This window comes from Nipponia nippon, unplaced genomic scaffold, assembly GCF_047370975.1.
Source record: "Nipponia nippon isolate SJK-2023a ecotype South Korea unplaced genomic scaffold, ASM4737097v1 scaffold_1, whole genome shotgun sequence".
In the NCBI taxonomy this organism is placed as follows: Eukaryota; Metazoa; Chordata; class Aves; order Pelecaniformes; family Threskiornithidae; genus Nipponia; species Nipponia nippon.
The window spans coordinates 157,255,472-157,279,478 of NW_028262290.1; the positions used below are offsets into that span (position 1 = coordinate 157,255,472).

At 38.3% G+C, this 24,007-nt stretch overlaps 1 protein-coding gene across 1 annotated transcript in view; it reads left to right on the forward strand.

The window, feature by feature from the left end:
- The window catches only part of PTPRN2 (protein tyrosine phosphatase receptor type N2), a 670,971-nt gene that overhangs the window by 578,453 nt on the left and 68,511 nt on the right, over positions 1 to 24,007 (forward strand). The window contains exon 14 of the mRNA XM_087729958.1: positions 4,121 to 4,315. Within this exon, the coding sequence (XP_087586084.1) occupies positions 4,121 to 4,315 (195 nt within the window). The remainder of the gene's footprint in view (positions 1 to 4,120; positions 4,316 to 24,007) is intronic.

The window sequence follows — 24,007 nt, forward strand, 5'->3', positions numbered from 1 at the left end:
AATAATGTCATAAACTTCAAATTACCTTTTAAATAAATGTTTATGTCCAACCCATCCATTAGATCATAGCCCGAAGGGTCAGGAGGATCATTTCTTCATATTTCATTGTATGCATTATGATTGCTTTTTTAGGTGTAAATGATGTTTTTAAATGAAGAATGGCAGTGGAACTATACACAAACAACGGCTAGACATTACTGAGTCGCAGTACAGCAGAAATAGCCTCAGCCACTCGGCTAAATATAGAAGTGCAGCAGTAAATTGAATTCATTCTTAGAAAATATTTTTAATGGTGTACGTGCTGAGACGATACAGAAATAAAGCTTGTGTCATTCTCACAGTTTGCAGCTTTGACATTTTAGTCAAATTTAAATTCTAATTGTAGTTTGGTAGATGGCTGATTTGCTAAATGCTTATGAGAGTAAAGATTTTGGAGAGCGGGGAAGAGCATACCTGAGCGTACAGAGAAGAGTGCAAGTAACAGATATCATATTAATGAGGGTCTTAACATCTAGGTCTTTGTGCGCTTGTGCAGTGATGCCACCTCTGTAAGTGCCATGGGATGGTGTTTCCCTGAGAGCACCTGGTGTGAAACACCCCAGACACTGAGACCCCGCTATTCCCAGTGCCTTCCATAGGAAGGGGACATTGCTGACCATCTCAAGGATGAAGCAAACCCAGATCCCACATTTAGACATTTCCCTGCTCTGAGCTGGACCTCCCGAATCCATATGTCCTGGAGGAACCCATTTGGCTCCCCAAAATGCCCCACACATCAAAGCTTTGATACGTGGTGGTGTTAATTGTGTTATCCCTGCAGCACTAGGCTGAAAACCCAACTGGGAGCTGAAATGGTTGGGCTAACAGAGAGGTGGCTTTGAAGAAGCAGAGGCTGTAGGTTTCCTGAGACTGTTGATGTGCACATGGGGATGGGGCAGGTTCTTCAGCCTGGGCTGGGCTGGCTGGGAGTGGGGGACGGAACAGCTGTCAAGGGCCATTAGACCAATCTGGAAATAAATTCAAACAAAAAACTTCTGTTTACAGGCGGGGGAAAACCCATTGTCTTGGAGATTTAAAACACCAATCAAGAAATTCAGTAGTATTTTTGCTGCAACTATGATTTGACCTTCCTGTTTACATTAAACATTTTTTATGGCGGTGTGCAGTGACGTGGTTGCTTTGTTTAAGGTATTTGACAGTTAACAGCAGTTCTGGGAATAATTGTTTTGGTTCTATATATGTCAGGAAAGAAATACGTTAATACTTGAGATCAGGTTACTTTTTTTTTTTTAAACTTATTTATATTTGTTGTGTTTCTCTACTTTACCTTCTTTCATGAGGACCATGAACATGTTAAACTTAGTTTTAAAACATTTCTTAGTAACATATTAAATACTTTATGTCCAAAACATTCTTTTTAGTTGGAGGTTAATCTACTCTAGAACCAGTTGGCTATAGTATTGCTTCTTTTGTCATTATCATTTGTGTAAAAATGGTATATTAATTTCTTAGAGTTCACTTGATCCCGATTCTTTTTTGTTAGCAGAGGTCTATAATCCTTTCCACAGCAACCACTTGTAAAAGCAGAGGATTATGACTTGAGGCAGGATATGAGCAGCAGGAACAGATCAACTTAAAAACAAAGATCCTGTTTGAGTACAAATGCTATTGTTAGCACAGAGTTGGGGTGAGTCAAGTGGCAGGATGTCTACTAGAATATAATAAATTTGTATCTACGCCACATGGCATGCTAGCCAGAAGACACATCCTTTTAGCAGTTATGTGATAGACTACATATTTTTATACCTTTACTTATTATACTTTTGCCTAGTCCAATAAACCATTTGCTCTGAGAACGGCTGATATCTAAACATCTGAACAGCTTTTTGGTTTTGTGTAGATTTATTTTTCTGTCTAAAAAGTTTCCGCACTGTTATACTTTTCCCAAAATCTGCTAAAAGCAGGGATTTGAAATTACACTACCGCAAGGTCGTTCTGAGGTTAGTAATAGCCATTTTGGACTATTGCTATCTTTTCTTATGATGTGTATGACCCTTCAGAGAAAAGGAGAAGGAGGGATTTTTTTCTTTGTCCCTATATTTAAAAAAAAGAAACACAATAACATTTTTTCCTTTATTGAAAAGTGTTGGTTTTGATACTGATATTTTAACTGACCTATCTAACACTAATATATGTGACTCAATTTCAAAATATTTTTGCAGTTTAATTTTTTTCCTAATATTTTTCCTGTTAAGGTCAGTAGGAAGTAACAAAGGTACCAACTGACAGAAAACATTCTAGTCAAGTATGGAAAAAACCCTACTTTTTCTAAAAATTTTAAAAGTTTTTACATGGCATGGGTGAAACTAGTAAATACACAAAATGCAGTGATGGAGTCAGGTAGCAGTTTCATTTGGGACAGTCTGTACATTTATTCCAACAACTGACACCACATAAAAGGAGTAATCTGTGCTTCCCAAACTTCTGTTGACCGTATTTTTGTAATAGACAACAAAATAGATCCTGTTTATTTATGATATGAATTTTGCCTCAGTGTGCATGCGCGCATATATATATATATATATATATATATATATATATATAATATACATATGCATAAAATGTATTACACACCATAAAATAGTAAAATTCCACATAAGCATCTCTAATGGCAAGTCGAACAGAAGCTTTGGTAGAAGAAAATGTTTGGAGGGGTCTGTAATCATTGCCATGTGGTGGCAAGAGGAGACTCAATATAATGGTTTCAGTGGGTTTGTTTGCATGTTTGCTACTGAATGGATTAGGATCCCTCTTCAGTGTCCTGAAGTTTGCAAGGTTAAAAGAAAAAAACATAGTCTTAAAGTTATATTTCTAACTCCTGTCTGAAAAGAAGATTTTATTGCTTTTGATATATGGAGGTTTTCAGATCATCCTACTGATGGTACTTGGGCTGCAACTATATTATCAATGAATAAGGAAACAGAAGCCATGGCATTTCAACAGTATGAATTCTTCAGACTGTATTATTTTGTTAGCCTGAGGCAAGAGACTGTGCTCTTAGTACTCATCTGTGCAGAATGAGTAATCTGAGACAAATGTGTAACCACACCGCGTGTGCAATATGTCCAGATACTATGGACTAGCCAGTCTTGCTGTGCACCACAGGCAGCCAAGTATCTCTCATGGACAATAGACATATGTTAAAAAATGATAATTTTATTATACTGTCTGGGATTTCACCACACATAACTGATTCTAAAAGCATTATAACAATGACGGTGTAACTGTGGGTCTGTTTATCCGATTAGGGTCAGAATTTTACACTGCAAGGAGTTGGTTTTACCAGCAGAATTTTCTGTTACCTAACCAGAATTCTGTATTTTTGCGTGAATTCTATGCATCTGAATTCTATGCATTCTATGCAACTGAAAATATGTATTCCCGGTACGATCTGTTTCAATGTTTTAACGTGGCTTGCATTAGCGTGTGTGATAGCTTGAATTTTCTTTCTTTGCCAAAGCTGCTTAAACAATACAATGACAGATTTCTGCTTTTATTCTTCGTTAATGTCATTCTTCATCCTCTCTGCCCCACATCAGGGAGGAAGTGTTGTGAGTTTGCTATTTTAATGAAGAGAAACGAGGCATCTATCAACTAGGATTTATACTGGAGAGCACATCAATTCAGTTGCCTTGAGCTTGCTGAGTTTGCATATCCAGGGCCAAGCAGCGCTCTCAATTACTCCCGTGCAACCCCATTAACTTCAGGAGGTTGTGCAGTTCAAAAGTGGCTTCACAGAACGCCGGGCGGTATTAGGGGGAAAAAAGGCTATCTGTTCGAGAAGTCAAGCTCTAAAATATTATTTTTGGTTATCTAAAAGGAGATATGCGTGCAGTCATAATTACACTTTTGAAAGGTTAGGGTAGTCATTGTATAATAATTTCATTGAGTATTTCTTTGTAGATGTGCCTAACAGAACAGCCAGCCTCCCAAAAATCACGGCAGTGAGGGGGAAAACACTTCCAGCCCTAGAAACATATTGGAAATCATATGGCTTTTGTAGACTGTATCCTGTAATTACTCTTAACCGTAGGTTGTTTCTTCCTCTTTCTCTCTCTAGGAGCTATGTCGTCAGCGCATGGCAGTGAAAACATCTGATCGCCCGGAGCCCCTGCATGCTTCTCGAATAAATAGCGTTTCTTCACAATTTAGCGATGGGCCCATTCCCAGCCCCTCGGCCCGGAGCAGCACATCGTCCTGGTGTGAGGAGCCAGTCCAGTCCAACATGGACATCTCCACCGGTCACATGATCTTGGTAAGGCATTTTTGTCTTCACGGCACGAGAAATTTCATCAGAATTTAAGGTACCTGCTCAGCTTATGGAAAGAGATAACTTTTAAAGAAAGGGAAGCTGTATTTTCACAGGTAAAAAAAAACCTCCTGAGCTTTGTTGGTAATCTTAGCTTTGTATAATTAAAAGTAAAGGGATTTTTATTTCTATTTCTTTTTCATTATTTCGGGTTTTTTCCTCTCTGGGGCACATTCTTTTATCTTGGACATACGAATTGTTTGCGTGCTTGCTTTAAAAAAGATAAGCCCTCTGTTGTCCTTTTGTCCTATTAATTTATGTTTACCTCAGCTTGGACAACTGAAGAAAACTGCTAAATTTCTGATCAGCTTGCTGCTTTTTCTCATGTGTCTTCAGTGTGCGGAGGTATCTGAGCTGAGAAGGCAACAGAATATTAGTGATATGGAGCAATTTGTTTTCCATTACCCTTACAAAAGAAAAGGGATCTGAATTTTGAGCCTTGCCTGAATTTTATTGTCCTTGGATCTCTTCTATGTTTGGAATGATCCAAATACATTCTACTGATGGAGTCCGCATTGGAAAACTTGGGTTACTTCCAAACATGACTTGCGACCAGTGTCAGTGTAGAAGATGGACACTTGAAGATCTGTGTGGATGCAAGAATCAGAGTCCAATCACTGGGACTGGCAGCAGCTTGTTTCTGTCTCTCTGTTATCGTCCTGCTGGGAGAGCTGTAGAGAAATCCCCCACTTTTTGTGCCTTATTTTCCTTCTTTAAATATTTGCTGTCTTTGTAGAGTGCTTTGAAATTAGCTGAGAAGTTGTTAGGTGATGGTGAAGATGATGAGTCAGGTGTTATTTTGCTTTCTATATTTGATTTCTGCTATTTATTAGTATGGTTGATCTAAAGTAAGCACCCTGTCCAGTTGGTAATGTTGCTGTGCTTTTGGAAACTTCCCTGTTGATTTACTTACGCACCACTGAGAAGACACGCCAGTGCGGTCTCTCAGAAGAAAACTTCTCTCCACCATGCCACACTTTTGCGTCACATTTTTTCAACTTCTTTCTCTCTTTTTCTGGATTTATATTTGAAAGTACTATCTTCTCAGGTATTTTTCAAGTTCTTATAAGCCACCTCACACAATGGAGAGAGGAACGAAGGCAGGCAAAATCCAAAGAGCTAATTTGACCTCAGCCAAGTTACTGACCTCCTTCAGCCTCGATCAGGTCAGCTATAAAACTGAGCAAAAGCAGGGCAGGATTGTAAACCAGATGCTTCATCAACGTGTGTCATCCTGAGTAAATACTTCTTCCCATGCCTCTGCCTATTCCCCTGCAAAAAGGAGTTAATTAAGTATTATGTTAAAATCTGGTATACAAGTACAGTTTGGAAGGGTTGCTCCCATGACAGAAAATAATTTATTACAGTTTTTACTGTCCCACTTTTGCATAACCAGAATTGAAATTCACTTGATTTCCTTTCATAGTTAACTAAAATGCTTTGGGGAAAAAAGAACATCTCCAATTGCCCAACCTCAAAATAAGTACAAATTCCTGTCATAAACTTCTAAGGCAATATATTTGTGTGGAAGAGCAAAATTTCCTATGTAGATGGAAATATGCATTTAACATTTTCAAACAGTTTCAACTACTTTAAATTGAGCAAAATTGTTTTCAGTTATATTATTGGGAAAAATAAAAAATCACAAAGTTAAGCTTAAAAGAAAGAAAATTGCATATGGGAACCACTTATTCTGGCTCTGGGAAATTCTGCAAAATTGCAAGAAAGAATTGTCTTCATATGGCAATAAATAAACTTTAAAAAATAGCCAGATTGGTCAAGATCACTGTTATGGTGTTCAGTGTCCATAATTCAGTCAATCCTGTTTAACCCTGGATGAACTCATACATATGTTAGCTATCTAACAGCATATGTTATACCTTAGATGGTGAGGGTTCAAAGAAGGGTAAAAGAAATGCTGCAGTGTCTTGAGAGTATGAACCACACAGAGAGAGTAAAAATAGGTAATTTGTTTAGTCTAAACTGAACAAACAAAAATCAGTGATTCAGGGGAGTCTGCCTATGTGCTTTGAAATACAGGATGGGGAAAAATTGTTCTTAATGGATGCAGATGATAGAATTAGGAAGAAAATATGGGTTAGAATCCAAAGGATGCATTTAGCCTGGATATCAGGGCAAGCCTAATAGGAGGGTCAGGCAGGCAGTGGGATGTTTACTTATGGGAAGTAGTTAAACTGTAAATTCAAGATTTGCTGAAGGCGAAGCTAGGTTAGGTTTACATGGGAAGATCAGCATCGCTCAGCTACAGCACCGAAGCAGATGATTGGACTTGATCAGAAACGCTTGTGTTTTGTGTCACCGTGGGTCACGCTGAAACCAGAGAGCTGACCCAATTTATGTTTTGCTCAAAAATAAACGCACATATCTGCAATACCTTGTTTGCCTGAATTTCTCTCCCTCTGGAGATGCTGTGGCTTGTTGGACTTCAGCAACAGAAGAGGCTCGCTGGAGGTGAGCTTTTCCTCCTCTTGCCCTGCAGCTGCAAGTGGAGGAGAAGGAGGGGCCACTTCACAACTTTTATACTATTTAATACAAGAAGTTTTCCAGTTCTTCCCATTTCCTGCTGCCACAATCCTCTTATCTTTTAAATTTTGTAGATATTTTCCATGAAAAATATCTCAGTGCCTAAAAAAGCAACAAGAAATATTAGCAAGGGGCCTAGTAAGAATGGCAAATACCATCTGCTTTGCAGGGTAAATGCACTTACAGGTCTGTAAATGTGTTTTTCAGCTCCACAGTGTGCAGCAAAGTAGCAGTTAGCTGAGCTGGGGCTCCTCAGTCTTTATTGTTCATAGGTGCCAGGACCTCCCCAGAGAAAATAAAACAATGGCTTACTGTATAAAGCGGCACCAGGAAATATTTTATTTTGATTTATAAACAGAATAAATCTTTAATGAAAGAAGCTTAGAAGAAATGTGTCTGCAACTGCTGAATGACTCCGTGTAATCTTGCTCAGAGGTAGCGTTGGTCAGAAACATTTCTGTAAAGCTGTTTAATTTTCTGGAAAATGCTAGCAGGTTGTACCTGAAGTGATATCCAAGCCACCTCAGCTTTGGTTTTATTGGCGTTTGTGGTTGGCCACAGGTACTGTTTTCTTGAAGGACTGGCTACTTGTGGTTAGCCCATTGTTTATAGCACTCAAGGTCTGGAGAAATCAGGAATCTTCCAAACCCATGTGGCTGTGGGGCAGTCCCCTCACTTAGACTGAAACCAGCCTTTCAAAGAGAAAAAGCCTGCATTTCTGCCACTTTCCTGTACAGCAAAGACAATGTCTCTGCACTGCTGACAGCAGCATGAGGTAGTTTGTACTCTTGGCAGGAGGAAGCAGGGAGGACTCCGGAGGCCCAGAAGGACAGCGATAACAACATTCAGAGCTTTTTTTCCTTTTTCACGTTCTTTTTCCTCACATTTATAGCAGGAGGATGGCCCATATGGCACTTTTTGATTCTGTCTTTCTAAAAGATCCAAGCACTTTGGAAAGTGTAATTAGAGGAGGATGTTTTATGCAGTCATGTTTGTGGCGCTGACTGTCTGGTTTCAGCATGAGCAACAACAAAGAAGTGCCCTCATTTCGGTCACCGTTGGTTTTGCAAGAAAACAATTGTTTTTAGGAAGGTCACAGCAAGGAAAAGAGTAGGAACTCAGAATTAGATTTCCATCCACTTCATTCACATATGTACACCTATATTTCAAGTGTCAAGAGAAGTCCTAATAAAGTGCAATGCTTCCCTTTGCAGTCCAGCAAGAGAACCAGGGGGGGGTTTGAAGGTGTCCAGGAGAGATTTAGTCTCCCTGACTTGGACTCCTAACTTATACCTACATTTTAGGCACTTAATGAAGTGGTGTTGTTGACTTGAGTCCATAAACTTCCCTTCTCGTTGGTGAAGTGAGTGGGTGGCTATGAAGGTCTCCAGACAATTAGGCAGAGAGCGGATTTCTCTTGGGAGGCCTCCTGTTGTGCTTGCACTATCCCGTTGACGTCTGCAGCTTAGATGAAGGAGCATCTTTTGTTCATGCTGAAGCACAAGTTTAGCACATAAGTTAGGTAGATTGGATCCCACATCTGCTTCGTATATTGCCACGCTTGTTTGGTTAAAATAATTATAATCTTTTATGAGTTTTTAAATGAAGAACAGTACTGCAAGAAGGGAGCGTATGCTTCTGATGATAATATTTTGAGGTTGTTATCTGAATACCATATATGAGAGGGAATTTGCAGAAGCAGAAGTGATTTTCTGTGTTTTGGGTTTTTTTTTTCCTTGTGAAGACAGATGTGCAAAATTTGGAGCATTATACATAAATGAGAATTTCAGAAAGTGTGAATTTCAAAAAGGTCCTCTTCAGTACTTGTTTAAGCTGGAAGTCCAAAGCTTCTTCTCCTTGAGGGTATAAAACTGCTGTGTATATTGGAAATACTAATAGTCTGTAATAGTTTGTGCATACTGTACTTCTGAGAACAAGAAGAAACTTTCATAACTGGGCTGAACAAGGCAGTGAGAGCAAATGAACTAGACACTGAAATCTAGGGCCTCGCATGTGGGAGGTGTAAGTCCACTTGATCCCCTTGTCTTTGTCAATTCGCCTGCAAAACCAAAAGGACCTTTCCCATAGAGAAGTGGAGGATGGCCTCATATGAGAACTTTGTGTCAAAAGAAGGTTCTGGGACAGGTTGTGTCCCACCTGTGAGCACCTGTGAGCACCTCCTGGGACACAATCTGAACTAGGGGCACATGGGACAGAGACCTGCTGCTGGGAAACCCAAGATGTTGAATTTTGCATCCAATTCAGTTTTGATGCTGAATCAGTGGCAGGGTTGCTGTGGGACTGAGAAGGGTAACAAGCAGGGAATAGTTTCCAAGGTTGAACCTGGGTATTTTGATAACATTGGTATCCTGTAGTCTCTGCATAGTAACTTTTTGATGGTTTCTAAGCAATTTTCCCTCACTCTCATTTTTTAAAATAAACTCTGTTTGAAATGAACTCTATGCGGTAGCTGCTATAGATTTTCTTTTAATTGAATGCGGAAGAGTGAGGGATTGTGTGATAGAAAACACTTTCCAACGAGAAAAAATATTTGTTAAATCCTGTACCACATTTTGCTGAAATCCCTTGATTTTATTCTTAAAGCTCCAATAAAAGCATGAGGCTCAAAAACACACTTTTCTAAATAAACAGAGAAACTCCAGTGTGTGAGGACTGATAGCAACTGTGCTAGATGCAGCTGTACTTTCCACCTTGAGCTTAATCCATATACACACAAAACATTTCCTGAGCGAAGGAGCGTGATGCATGGCATGTGAGTGCAGTGCACTGCCCAGAGACACGTGCCGCAGAAGTGATTGATGCTAGCAGCGACAAAGGTGAGGACTGCAGGTACGGAAAACAAGGTCTTTGTCACAATTATAGTGTGTTTGATTATTTAGTGGGGTTTAAATTTTTTTTCTTTTTCCACCAGTTCTACCACCATTAATTTCTCTTTAGTTCCTTATGAATTTCAAGGATAGAAATACTCTGTTTAAAAAAAATCTTACAACTGAGAAAGCAAAGAAAAAATCCTCCCTCACATGGGTGGCAAAGTTTAGCTAAAAGCATAAACTCCTTACACATGGGCTAAGTGGATCTAAATCCCAACTTATCTTTCAACTATGCCAGTATAAGTAGTTATAGGAGTCTCACAAAATGTAAGTCCCAAGAAGGCTTTGGCCCTAAAGGCCATTTCATCACGAAGAGTCAGACAAGAGGAGTCACAAGGGAAAAGGCTGTTGTGTATCGCGTTACTCAGTGACAAGATAGCCAATATCCCCAAAAGACATAAATACTGTGGATGGGAAAATCTTTACCCCTGTCTCCCTGAGTTGTCTTGCTTTTAGGGACAAGTGGAGCTGGTTGCCTCCTGAAAGATCTTCTGCTGATGAAATGGCATTTATCCCTTCATTTTAGTTTTTTTTTTTCTTCCCTAAATGTTTAAGTTATTCTGAATCATTTGCCTCTGTTTGTTTAAAGCCAGAACTTGAGATACAGGAACAAAGAAAAGCTGCAAAGAAAAGTGCAAAAAACCTCGTTGCATATGAAAACAACTCTACTAATAGAGCCATAAATCTAATAAATGGATGTATGTACTACATAGATTTCATCAATAAAACTCAGAAAAAATATTCATGAACAGGTTACCCTTTGATTCTTCCATTTTTATTTCTTTCATGTTCAGTTGCCTCCCTTTTTCTATATTAATCTTGTTGAATGGGCCTTAGGAAATAACGACAATTACAGAGTCAGTATTAAATCAAGAAAAACATTCCTCGTGAACACGGTATGAAATTAATTTCAAAATCTTTTTTTTCCCTAAATTCTTCCCTGTCAGTTGTTTTCCCCAAATGTATTCATGATTAGAAATAACTCACCAAATTTCTGTAACTACATCTTGGTCTGTGGCTTGACTGTGAGGTGTTTATTCCAGCTTTGTTTAAGCTGCTTTGGTTGAACACTTTTAGCCACCTTATATCATTCCCTAAGGCTTTTAGTAGAAAGATGAAGAAAACATTTCTATTAATATTCTAGAGTACTAATTTTAAAAGCGTTAAATTGGGAGAAATATATGACACAAAACTAGCTTATGCAACTATGTGCATAAAGTAAAAAGAAAGGATCATTGCCATGGCTGAAACAAAACTTGGTGGCCATCTGAACTTTTTTGTATTTCTAGAGAACATCCAGGTAATGTCAAGGCAAGATAAGTACCAGTTGCAGCAAGTAGCAAGAGATGCTAGGACATCATTTAATGAAAGAGATCTGGGTTTTGATACTTCAGATTGAAGACAAGGGGTGTTACTGGGTCCTCAGCTGCTTCTGAGAGTCTCATTAAGTCTCATTAGTGGCAGAAACCAGAGATAAACACTCATCCAGGAGGCTACTGGTCTTGTCTTTTGGCTCCAAATGTATCCTCAGTAATGAAGTGCTCTTTGCTGTATTTGTCCTATTGTGCATGTGAACAGAATGCATTAAGTCATTGATAACTCATTGTAGCAGATATAGCAGTTAATTAGATTATGGATCTAACAGGTGGAAATGCCTATTTAGAAGGAGAAGGATACTAGAAAGAGGGTGGTTCAGGAAGACTTCTCAGGCAGGAGGCTCAAGATGATAATACATGTTACAGAGTATTTCTGAGCTGGTGGCAGAGTTCAGACATGAGAAGGTGAGTTTTCACTCACCGTGGGATAAAGAAATGGCTCACGCAGGTTGCAAGACACGGTGTACCACTTAAGATCAGATGATGTGTGGTAAATGGGACTACAACTTCAGAACTGAAAACACGTAACAGTTCAGGATGAAACTGGGTCTTGCTTGATGGTACTTACAAAGAAGGGACATAATACTGGTACTGTGGTTTTGCACTGTTATACCAGTTGCAGTTTAAGATACCCAGGAGAACTCCAGTGGTATTTTGGAGAGCTCCTCTTCACAAGGGCTATGCCAGCAGAAGTTATTGGAAGTGCTCTGGTTAAGATGCTACTGGCAACGAAGGCAGCTTAATCCCTCCATTGATTCAAGAAAGTCTGTTTATTCTTATCTTCAGGGCATGATAAAAAAAATGTGTGCTTTGCTTTCTGCAACTCTTTCTGGGATTAGGCCTTAACTTGGCAGTGTTTTGTGAGTAAGGTATCAGAATTTGCGTGGTATTTGGAAAATTTAATGTGTAGGACACAGACAAAATGCTCCTGTGATGATCAAATTTTGCATATGCACCCACGACGCAGCTGTGGAAACATTTTTAAATAAGGAGATAAACATAAAAATAATCTGTGAAGTTTGCTTGTGGATGACATAGTATTTGCTGGTCCATAAAGGAGGACTGTGTTACTTTTTGGTCAAAAACAGATAATGTGAAAGTCTACTACCTTCAAATATTCCAAACTGACCCCCCCCCCCCCCCCAGCATGCCTTTATAAAATAAGTACTTTTGCTATGAATTTCTCTCTTTTATGTAACTCTTCTTTTGTTTCAGACTAGAGTAATATCGTTTCATTTTTTCTGGTTGGTAGCTCTCCCTCAATGCTGTCGTGTCTCCCTCATCCTCTTGTCCTAAACTTGTGTGCTAATGCTGCTTTAGGTTGCTCAGCTGGCCAGGAAAACCCTGTTCATAGCTGGGGAAAATTACGAGTTGCCTCTTGTTTCTGGCTGCTTGCTGTACCATTGCACTAAACTAAGAATCGAAGGGAGGGGTGACAAACTGCTCACAAGCATCACCTCCTTCAAGCATGACCTGTTATTGCTCTGGGAATTATTCTCTGCCCTTTTCTTTTTGGAATGACTATAAGGGCTGGCGTCCAGGTCCTGAAATGTTTCTGTCCTCAGTCTGGTTAGTAGTAAATCCATTAAAGTCTGTTGAAGACGGTTGGTTTCTGGATTTGACGTGTCTTTAAAAAATATTTCTCTGACTATGTATCACAACTGCGTTATTTTTAAGATCACTTATGTGAAGGTTTGCCTCCTTCTGACTGGGCTGTTTGTACAATCTAAAATATTCCCATGAACGTCCAGTAACCCTACTGCACATAGTCTAGTAGCTGTCAGTGTGTAGTGAATTGAAGCACGTTTCTGTACTTCTTTTATTAAATACGTGCACATGCAACACATTTTTTTAAAGAAAATAAACAAAAAATGACAATGTCTGCTTATTGGATACATTATACTCTGAGCATTGAAGAGAGTCTGGTAATTATAAAGTTGTTTAGACATTTTTGTTTTAAAATTAAAAAGGTACTGAACTTGAGAAAACAAATACAGTCAGTTATTCAGTACTGGCTAGTTCTTACATTCTTTTCATATTTAATTTAAGTGGACTATAGCTGGTTGCAAATAAAAATACTGAAGGACTAGCAATGCACACCATGATTTGTGTTTTGCTGTCATCCAAATTCACAGAACGAAGGAAACATATTAAAGAAATTTGATAAGACCAGGTGGTCTGAGTGAATAATTTCCCTTTCATTAACATATTCCCCTTATTAACTCTGTAATTAATTGTACATAGCTAAGGAAAGCTATGGAAATTGCATTCTGAGATGTATCAAAGCTGACTTTATGCTTCAGACTTCCATGCAATTTACTATTAATGAAGCAAGAGATGGAGGCCCCAAATCTATAATTATTACTTACTATTTGAATGACAAGCAAAGAATTTTATCAGCACAGTTTCAAATGAAAGGGGATTAGCAGCTAATGTTGAAATTGTTAATCTATCTTATTAAAATAATTTTGACGAGAGTGTTTAGTCTGAAAGAGGTTTCTGGAACATCATTTACCATTAAAACAGCTATTTTCTGAAGCTCAGTATGAATTTGTCTAAGTTTGACAGCAGGGTGCAAATATTTTTTAAATGAATGAATATTTTATGGGAGCTAAGGCTGTTCATGTGTGAGCTGCTGCCGAGCTGCTTGCTGTGTGCGTATTCCTGGAATGTGTAGCAGGATGGTAGTTCAATATCCATCTTACCAAAGGGAAGATGTCTACTGAGATAACAACGGAAAAAAGCTACAGCAGAAAAATCTGAGAACTGAAATTGCACCCAAGGCTGTATCTGCACACGACTGATTAGCAGGTGGGAGCCCTGTCAGAATTGGGCCCTAGATCTTGGTGATGTTTTTGTGACACAGAAAAAGCCTATAATTATGTTTGGTAACAATGTTACTTCATATTTAGATAGACATCCTTACTCCTTTAAATGGTGGTATATTTTAAGTTTTCATACATTTTTATTAGTGTCATGTACCTTAAGGTGAGTATTCAGTGGTAGGTGCTTTATACCCACATGTATGCTTGTGTACAAATACCATGTACAGCAATGGTATCCTTATATAAGTATAGATAAATATTTGTGAGCAGAGATATAATATACATGCCTTTTAAGTGTTAATGAAAAACTGCTTGGCATTTTAAATTTTAAAACTTTTCCTTGCAATATTTGCAATTTTCGTCTCTTACAGGAGTGTACAAATGAAGCTGACAAGGCTGTTTTCGCTCCTCAGGATGAGGAAATTGCGAATATATAGTGACATAAATGGTGAAAAGCAAAGCAGTGGTGGTTTACAAAATTTAATTTGCAGTGATCTCAGCCACCTAAGTACTAGAGGACGTGTATGTTAAAGAACACTTAATTTGCCTGTGTCCCATTATAGAAAAAAGCTAATGTAAGAGATGCCACATGTCTTTGCCAGTGACAAATCTTACCAGCAGAACAGATAGAGATCATTTAAATGCTTTGATTAAGACATTATTTGCATGAGTAGATGGACTTTGTATAAAGATACCATCAACACAACAGACCCCCATGTACCTGCTCTACCATGAGATTACTCTAAGCTTTACCTCTGTGTGGACCTGTGGGAACTTCATTGGGTTCACTCAGGAAATTACAGGTTACAGAACTGATCTTGTATCTATAGTCCTACAAATGTTCCTTTGCAACAGTCTTGCAGCCAGAGCGGTACTGTAGCAGAAAGTGCCATAGACTGTATGTTTGCTTCATTCATCAGACAAAATCAAAGGGCTTTTAGCTTAAACATAGCAGTTGTTAAATAGCATGCAGTAGCAATACCTGAAGAAGCAGTTTCATTATAAAAGCATGTTTTGTATATGTTATAATTATGTGTTAAGTCAAAGACATCAAGAGTTCTTCTTAATCTGTAACAATTGTAACAACCCGTGTAGACCACAGCAGGAAGAGACAGTCACCATGCCAGTGTGGTAGGCAGGTGTGGTTAAGAGGTGGAATTTGTCAAGGATGAAGCTAATGCAGAATCCAAAACCAAAGCTTTTCTAGATGCAGGAGTATTTCTGATGCAGATACTTATCTACTGCTTTAGTAGGAAGGCACCCAGAAGAGTTGGGTTGATTAACCACAGCAACCACACAGAAGCAGGAACATAAAATTCCCAGGGCAGTGCTGGCTCATAGTGGGCATGTGTGATACCTGCCTGAGAAAAGCACTTTCTTCTTTCCTCATTGCCTCCTTTCACCTAGTGGTGTCTTTGTTTGCATTAGACCAGTTTGACTGAAAGCATTATAATAGTGTCTAATTACTATTTAAGTAGTGAATATACTAGTGGTGCCTAATACATTATTTCTTCTGGAAGTCCAGAAATTACTTTTGTGTCATTTAAAGTTCTGGTAGAGTCAAGAAAACTCTGCAGTATCTGAGTGTACGCGCCAGCCTTTGACTTACCATATGGGTATCCTCAGAACTGAATTTTGAGAAACTTTGTCATGCAGGTAGGATTCTGGGGCCTGATATAAGAAATGTTGATTAAAGTCACAGGGAACCTTTCAACTCACTTCAGTAACCAAAATAATAATAAACCAACTCTTACATAGCATTTTTGATCAGTAGGTTCAAAGTTCTTTTTAAAGGTCAATATCATTATTCTGTCTTTTTAGTCTAGGAAGCTCAGGCACAGACAAGGAACTGTCTTAACCAAGACTAACCTTAAGGTCGGAAGCGGAGCAAGGAGAAGACCCCCATTCTCTGCTGTCCCAGTGCTCTGCTCTCACAACCAATCATATTGGCTTTAATAGAAAAAAGATCATATCGAAGGGTAATATTTTTGCCCTTTTTTGTCCCTCATTAGTCTTTTCTAAGACATGAAAGTATAACATCAAAGTACAAAGCAGTTCTGCACCTGGGTTTGTCAGATTTGATTCTGCGAGTTTAGTTTTGGCCTCATTATCTGAGAGAAAACTGTTCCATATTGGGAGAGCTGGCTGAAAGATATTAAAAACACATTGGAAAAGCTTGTGAAAACCAAACTGAGGATGTGCAGTCTACAGTTAGTTACCTCTATGATGGAAAAGCATGCCATCTACTCATTTTTTGGTCTCTCTTGAATTGATAATTTTCTTCAAGAATATATTCCCAGTCTGCTAGATCCTTAGCCATGCACATGCACACATGCACTGAGTTTTAGGTTCTTTATTTTGCTTTTTCCTTCTGTTTAGCAGTAAGCAGTACTTGTACTGTCTACTCAAAACTACTACTGTCACTCTCTCAATGTTTTCTCCTTGGTTCAGGATGTGAAGGGAAGTGTTCCAAGGAAAAGAAACAGCACACAAGGAAATGTTAACAGTTATCAGTTATGACCAAAATTTGCTTCTTTCCATAGCATTTTCTTAATTTCCTGTGCTCTGGTTTTTGTTTTTCTGATTTTCTTTCTTTGCATTACAGTGCCTTCTTTCATCATTTCACTTCTTTGTTGACCTCTACAGTCTGTTCTTGGCTTCTTTTTCTGTCCTCTTTCACATTGTCTTTCCCTTGTTCTTATTTTGCTCTCTGTCACTTCAAATATTCTCGTCTGTGGATTAGACCAGTGTCTCAAACTTCTTTAAAGTGTTATCCCTTACTGGCTTCCATGGAAACCCAAGAGTCCCAGGAGTAGGTAGGATGTCTTCAGCTTATGCACTTCTAAAGCTTTTCTACCATCACTTCACAATCCCTTTTGAATGCTTTCATGAGAAAAATACTTGAGAATTTGAGAATCACTGAGCTAGGCCAACTTCAGCTGAAAATCCCATGGAGCATAGATAAAAGGTTACCTAAAAAATAGGACACTTCCTGTAGATTCGGGAGCTGGGTAGATGCCAGCTGCATCTTTCTCATGGCCAGCATTGCTCAGTCTCCTACTGCATGTTGGTTCGGCTGTGGCTGTGAGTGTGACATGGAAGGGATAGGCCAGAAGTCAGGCATGTCTTCTCCCACAGTCGTCTCCATTAAGTCCTGAAAGTAATTCTGTGGAAAAAGAGTTTCTTCACTGCTTACTGTCCTCACTGGCAGTAACTCTAATTGGGTTACTTCTCTGCATCCTAGGTCTGGGATGTGGTTCCAAAATGGTCTTGAGTGCTAGGATTTGACCACTGGAGATGTTTACAGAGTTTGAAGTTTCTTGTCTCTGGCTGTTACGGAATTTTTCTAAGGAAATGGCTGATTATTCACTCTGTGCTTTCCCTGCTTTTTCTCACAGGTGACTGTATGTTCACTTGTGCTTATGCATATTCTGCTGCTAGGCTGTGGGTGTAGCGGGGATTGCAAGACTTCTTCGATTTCGTATTGCATATTCTCAATTTTCACACAAACCTGTGTGTGTGTTTGTGTACAGATTCTCACTATAAATTTTGACATCTTCCTCCCCACTCCCCCCCCCCAAAAAGAAAAAAACACTGAAAAGCAGAGGGGTTTTCCTTTATAAGTCATGATGTGCTGCTGGAGAAGCACCTTTTCACTTTTATTCACATATTTAAGAAGAGCAGTAAGAGTATTACTGCTTATCCCTTTGCTCTAGCAAGGATGTTATGGCTGTAGAAATAATATTTTCCTTTCTACCCTCAAGATGGCCACTGTCTAGCAGAGGCATAATTTTCCAGACTATCTATAAATCACATCATGTGCTGTATCACTTTGATGTACTTGGTCATGGTTGCCTGGGTTTTCCTAGTCTCATTATCTCTGAAGAACTTGACCACGCTTGAAGAGAAGATTATTTTTAAACATGACATTTTCAGAATTCTATATTTATCTCTTGGTAATTTTTATATATAGTAAATGAAGATGACTGTACAAGTGCTCTGAAAAGAAACACAGACTTTAATTCATTAAAATCTAAATTTGCAAATACAGTACCCAACCGGGAACCCAAATTTAGATGCTTAATTGAGTTAGCTGGGCTTAGAGAGGAAGAAGGCAGGGAATTTGGTTTTGTGTTTTCAGCTAGGTAATTAGTGTGTAGTAATATATTTTTAAAGTTTTAATTTCAGACATACAACAACATTAGCAGACATATAAATGAATCACAAATATGTCTTGGATTGTGGTATGATGTTCAAGCCATTAGTAAGCAAATTAAAGTAAGAAGAAGGGATCGTCTGAAAAACAGGTTTAACATGTAAGAAGAAAACAGCAATTTCCTCTGAGAATGGAATTGGGTGTCAATATTTATCACAAAGAGTTGAAAGACTTGATTTGTATTTTTTTTGCAGTTTTTCTGCTACTTTTTTATTCAGCTGTGTAGCTTGCACTTTTGCTTTTTAACAAAGCTACCAGAAGCGCTTCCCAAAATGTCTCAGTTAACGAATTCAACTGACACTAACCTTGGCGTCAGTTCCTATACTGCAGAGTTGTCTTTAATGGAGAGGTTTGGGTTTTTTTTGGTTTGGATTTATTTTTGTTTTTAAGAAATGTCACAACATATCCCATGCTGTGAAATAGCAGTATTTGGCTCAGAGGTCTAGCCCCCCATTTTTTTAAATAACAGTCTTCCTTTATTTGAAGGATTATTTAAGATTTTTAATGTGAAATCTACCATAAGAAGTACAGAAAGCCTGGAAACTGATTTTGGCTAATTCACCTTTTAAATCTTTATTATTTAGTTTGGCATGTCTTGTATAAACAGAATCTAACATGCACAAATTAAATTCCTCTACTCATCAACCACTTAAACCCTGTACTTCTAAACAAAACCCCCAAACCAAAACCTGTTCTAATTCCATTAGAGTCAGAACATTTGGTATGTTCTAATTACAAAAATGTTATCATATATGGATTCATGAAGGTTGCATGACCTCTGGCCCTGTCTATAAACGTGATCATGGGAAAAGGAAAAAACAGTGGTCAAGAAGACCGAGTTCTGAATTTCCCTGCAAAATAAGTGTTTTAGGAGCATATTCTGTGACCCCAGGAAAATCACTTCGATGTTTCTGCACTTTCATTTCCCGTCTGTGAAACGGCAATGATACTTGCCTCCCCTGCAGAAGTAATGTGAGTACTTTCAGCCAGTTGGACAGGAGGAGCTATAGAAATACAGCGATTGTAAAGGGAGCAAATTATATTCCTTTTATGGTAATCATCTTCTCCTTTCTGTTGAGGTTTATTTAAAGCAAATTAATTGCAGGGGTGAAAATTCATAGGCATAATTTAGATTTCAAGAAAGGGGATAAGGAGGAGGAGATGGGGGTGGTTGTATTTTAAGACCTAGAAGACACCATTAAGTAGCTGATAATCCTTGAGAAGGGATTCTTTGTAGAGTGAATTTCTTTATCTTCTGCTATATTTAGAGAGCCAGGTAGAGTAAATATTTCATAATTAAGCATTCTGATTTTTTAATGTTTAGTTTCTTAGCTACATTTCTTTTCAAAAGCATACCTGCCTCCATCATTCCCGATTCAAGCAATGTTTAGGATCGCATGTATTTTCCAAGATTTCCTCCAGAGCTGAAAACCTGCATCAGTCCACACCAGGTTGTATCCAGCTATTTCACTGGGATTTCATTGAGCACCTTTGGCAGCTGGGAGCTGTAAGAAAAGGGATTAGTGAGTATTTGTCTGACACACACTGATCCCAGCACCTGCTGATTGGATTGAAGTAATCCTTTTACAAGTTACAAAACTCTATTATCAGAGCATTAAAAGAGGGGGGAGGCAGTGATATACACTACATCAAGGGTATATTAATTTAGGTAAACAGAGCATAGGTTGCAATTTAATGTACTTGTGAATTACAGTCATTCTTGCAAAAGTTGTACAATAGTCTATTTTGATAGATAATGTCATACACTGCTCATGCTAAGATGATATTTTAGACCAAGGACAATCATTTAAAAGTATTTTAGATGGCATGCTTAAAGCATGGCTGTTCTCTGTGTGTACATGCTTAGTTGTTTATAATCATCTTTACATCTAAAAATATAAAATTGAAACTATGGAATGTCATTTTTTGTTGTTGCCTGATATCACCATGGAAGTTAATTTATTTCCAAATAATGCAACCTATTTGAAACAATCTAAGGATATGATTCTCAACCAGGCTGAATAGTTGTTTTGTCAGAGACTTACCTCCCTCTGGTGTTTTTTTTTTTAGTTTTCCTTCATCACCTACCATATTATGTATGATAGTAGTAGTGTTTTATGCCAAATTAATACTTAATTGAAAAGGCTTCAAAACTACTTTTTTCACTGGTGTAATCAGGTGGTGAGAAATACGAGAAAAATTAGATCAAAACACATTATGGTAGTAATATGGCTGCAAACACTGAGGAGGAAAAATAATTTCCCTGTGTATTTTATAAAAACAAAATAAAAATTCCCAGGGTTTTATTTCCTAGATTTTTTCATTTGTGGTTACCTTAGACAGTTCTCACTGATAAGATCAGGAGATCCGGGATGGCACAAGACAAGTTAGAAAGGAGCCTTCAGCCTAAAACGACTGACTAATCAGGTGATGAAATCTTGGCTCCAGTGAAGCGAGGAGTGTGGCCATTGACAGTAGTGGATGCAGAACACTCCCCAGGATTGAAAGTATGTGAGGCTTTATAGCTAGTTGTTAATTTGCTGAGATTTCTTCCAGATAAGAGTTCTGTGAGATACTGACAATGAGTTGCCACAACAGGATTTTTATTTATGTGTGTGTGTATATATATATATATATATATATATAATATATAAAAAAACCTCAATGTAACTAGCCCAATAAAGTCACAGTTCTCTACAGTTAACATCGAAAACTTGATTTGCCATGTTAGGGCTAAAGCTAGTGCTTTTAACAACAGTTATGGAGTGATATTTCAGAGGTGAAGCTGGTCTTGGTAACAGCTATAGGCTCTGCATTATTGTGAGCTGGTTGCATCAGAGCATCAGAAACATCTACGGTGCTTCAACAGAACTATAACTATTGGAGAAAACTGTGATTTTCTTAATGTGTTAGTTGATTGAAAGACTTAAATTGGTTGAGATGGTGCATCCTCTATTTAAGGTCTGCTTTCTTAAGGAAGAAAGGTAGGAAAGGTATGGGCATAGTTTGGCTCTGCTCCCATGTTTTCTTCTACGTGAGGCACCACTGAGAACATTCTTCTAGAAACATGTGTGGTGAGCTTCCAGCCCTCAGTCTACAAGAACACCACAGCAGCTCAGAGAGAAAGACCGATCTTCTGTAAACAAGGAAGAGCCCAAAGTAGCTTCACTACTACTCTGAAACTGTGTTAGGTAATGTGAGAAATGCTTAGAAAATGTGAAGAAATACTGTGGTGCTCTGTGTGGTCTGAATATGGCTCAGTATTCTAATAGTGACACTTAGCTCAGGGAGCTTTATTTGAGCAGGTCTGGACAAGTGTGGGTGCACCAAAATAGAAGAATAAAGTAATCATAATTTTATAAAAAAAGGAATGGGGAGAAGGAAAGAGGAGAAGAGAAATGAACCTTTCTATTGCAATTCCCTGAGTCCAGACTCCAGCCCTAGAAAATAATGGAGCACATATTAAAAAAGAAATTGCTGATTATCTAGCGAGAGATTTTTCAAGGGGATAAAAGCGAGATAAGTGCGAGAGTCTCATTTAAGAGGATGGGGAAGGCTGGAGTCTCTCTTTTGTGCGTTTGCTAATCTCCTCCATCCTTTCCGTTGGATAGCTGCACAATGAGTAAGAATGTGCATAATTTTATAAAGAATAAATCTTGCCTGGACAAACTTGATTGCTTTTTATTTAACTAAAACTACAAAACCAGTAGATGAAGTGAAAACAACAGATGTAAAATATCCAGGTTTTAATAAAGCCTTGAAACTGTCTCATGAGTAGTTAATTGAAAAATTAATGTCAATTTTTTAGAAGACAATTATGTGGATTGAAATGTGGCTAAAGGATGATATACAAAAAGTAACGATCAAAAGCTATGTATGGGAGTGTCTGGCAGAGTACAAGAATTACTGTTAGATCCAGTTATATTTAACTTTTTGAAATAATGGTCTGGAAGTGGATGGAAGTGACTTAACGACTTTTACAAGTGGTATCACAGTGTAAAGTTCTGCACAGAAGTGGTGACAGAGGACTAATTCAAAAGTTTGAAAACCTTAGACCTGAAAACACATACAACAAATAAAGTTAAATTATCTTTGAAGGAACGAGTCACAAGAAGAGATGTCTATAGTTTGCATAGATCCATTAGTTCATGACCTGTGAAGACCCTGAAATATATGCAAGTGGAAATAATACAGAATAGCAATATTGTGTTTAAGCAGACAAGGGTTGAAATGAATGGATTGGTGACAACAGGTAGCGAATTAAGTTTGCAATAGAAAAGTAATACTATTGTCATCCCTATGAAAAAGCCATCTCAAATGAGGACTACTATTCCTTATTGAAAATATTTGAGTATTTCCAGGAATACAATGTATAGTTCAGAACAGTCTGTGTCCTGAGAAATAGCCATGAACTGTGTTTTAGGCTTCTACTTTAGATACAGGGCACCTAAATGTTAGAAAGTTTCTTAGTACAAGACACAAGGCATTATTTGAAGGCCTGGAAATGGGTAATCAGATAGGCTTCTTCTGTCTCTAACTTCTATAGCACTTTGAGTAATATGAGTGGGAACAGAGAAATTTACCGTGAAGCCACTAATGATAAGGTATTAAGCCAGAAAGAGGAAGGAGAAGATCTTGTGCTGTGTTGAAAGTAAATTGGATTTATGCAGAAAAGTTTTCCTCTTACATATAGTCAATGCAATATGTACTGAAGAAGACAAAGAAGTTTAAGCAGAACAGCAAAAATGCTGGGGTGTCCTGTGCCAGAACAATGTAGCCTACAAGTTAGCAAGGAACAAAGGAAAAAAAAAAAAGCCTTTACTTAAGTCAATTGGAGAGAATAACAAAACAAATTGTTTCAAGTATGGTTGTTCAGTGCACAATTTACTATATAATAGCTAAGGCCAATTCTCTCCTATCCAAATCCTTCAGAGGAGCCCAGTGAAGCGCCACGGCACTGCCTGGCCCTCTGCATGTCTGGAAGAAGTGGCAACAGTTTGAAAGCAGTGGCTTTCTCACTGTTAGGTGAAAAGTATGGATTTGAGTGGTCATCGTTCACAAGGATTAAGATAATGTCCCATCCACTTCTTCAGCTGACATTTGAGATTCGATTAGACCTGTCGAGGTCTGTCAATTTACTAGTTGCCCATTTTTTCATTAAAAGAGACATCCTCAGCCATGGAAGGAGTGTCTAATCAAGTACCAGATTGCAAGTATGTTGTAAAAAATAATTGCTTTTTGTAATAGCTGAACATCAGCTAATAAAATAGGTGTTTTTAAAACAAATATCTTGACAATGCAAACCATACTATCTCTGAAGAATGTATTTGGAGATTGACCAGACAATTAGAATTTAATTGTTATATTTGTTAACCTTAATTTAGTCACAGAGCACGCACTGGATGCCACTCCTTGAGTAAAGAAAAAAGTAAAGAAAAACAAAAAGTGGTTTGACACTGTACTACAACATCAGCTGAGCACTCAGGAAGCTTTACCAAAGCCAAGCCAGGCTGCTGTGCTCTGTCTTTGTGCCTGTGTTCGGGCACACGGAATCCGTCTTAATATTTGCCACTGGCACTGGTTTTCTTGGCCACAGATTCATTGCCCCTGGGACAGTTTTTCATCCTCTGGCTGAAAGCTCATCTTTTTCCTTATGACTGGCATGTCTCACACAATAATAATAGATTTTACAACACATCCCCCCCTCTCCACATAATGTCAATGCATCCTCCTTATCCCCATAACATGTTTGGTTGCAAGAGTATCTCATCCGTGCACACAAGAGA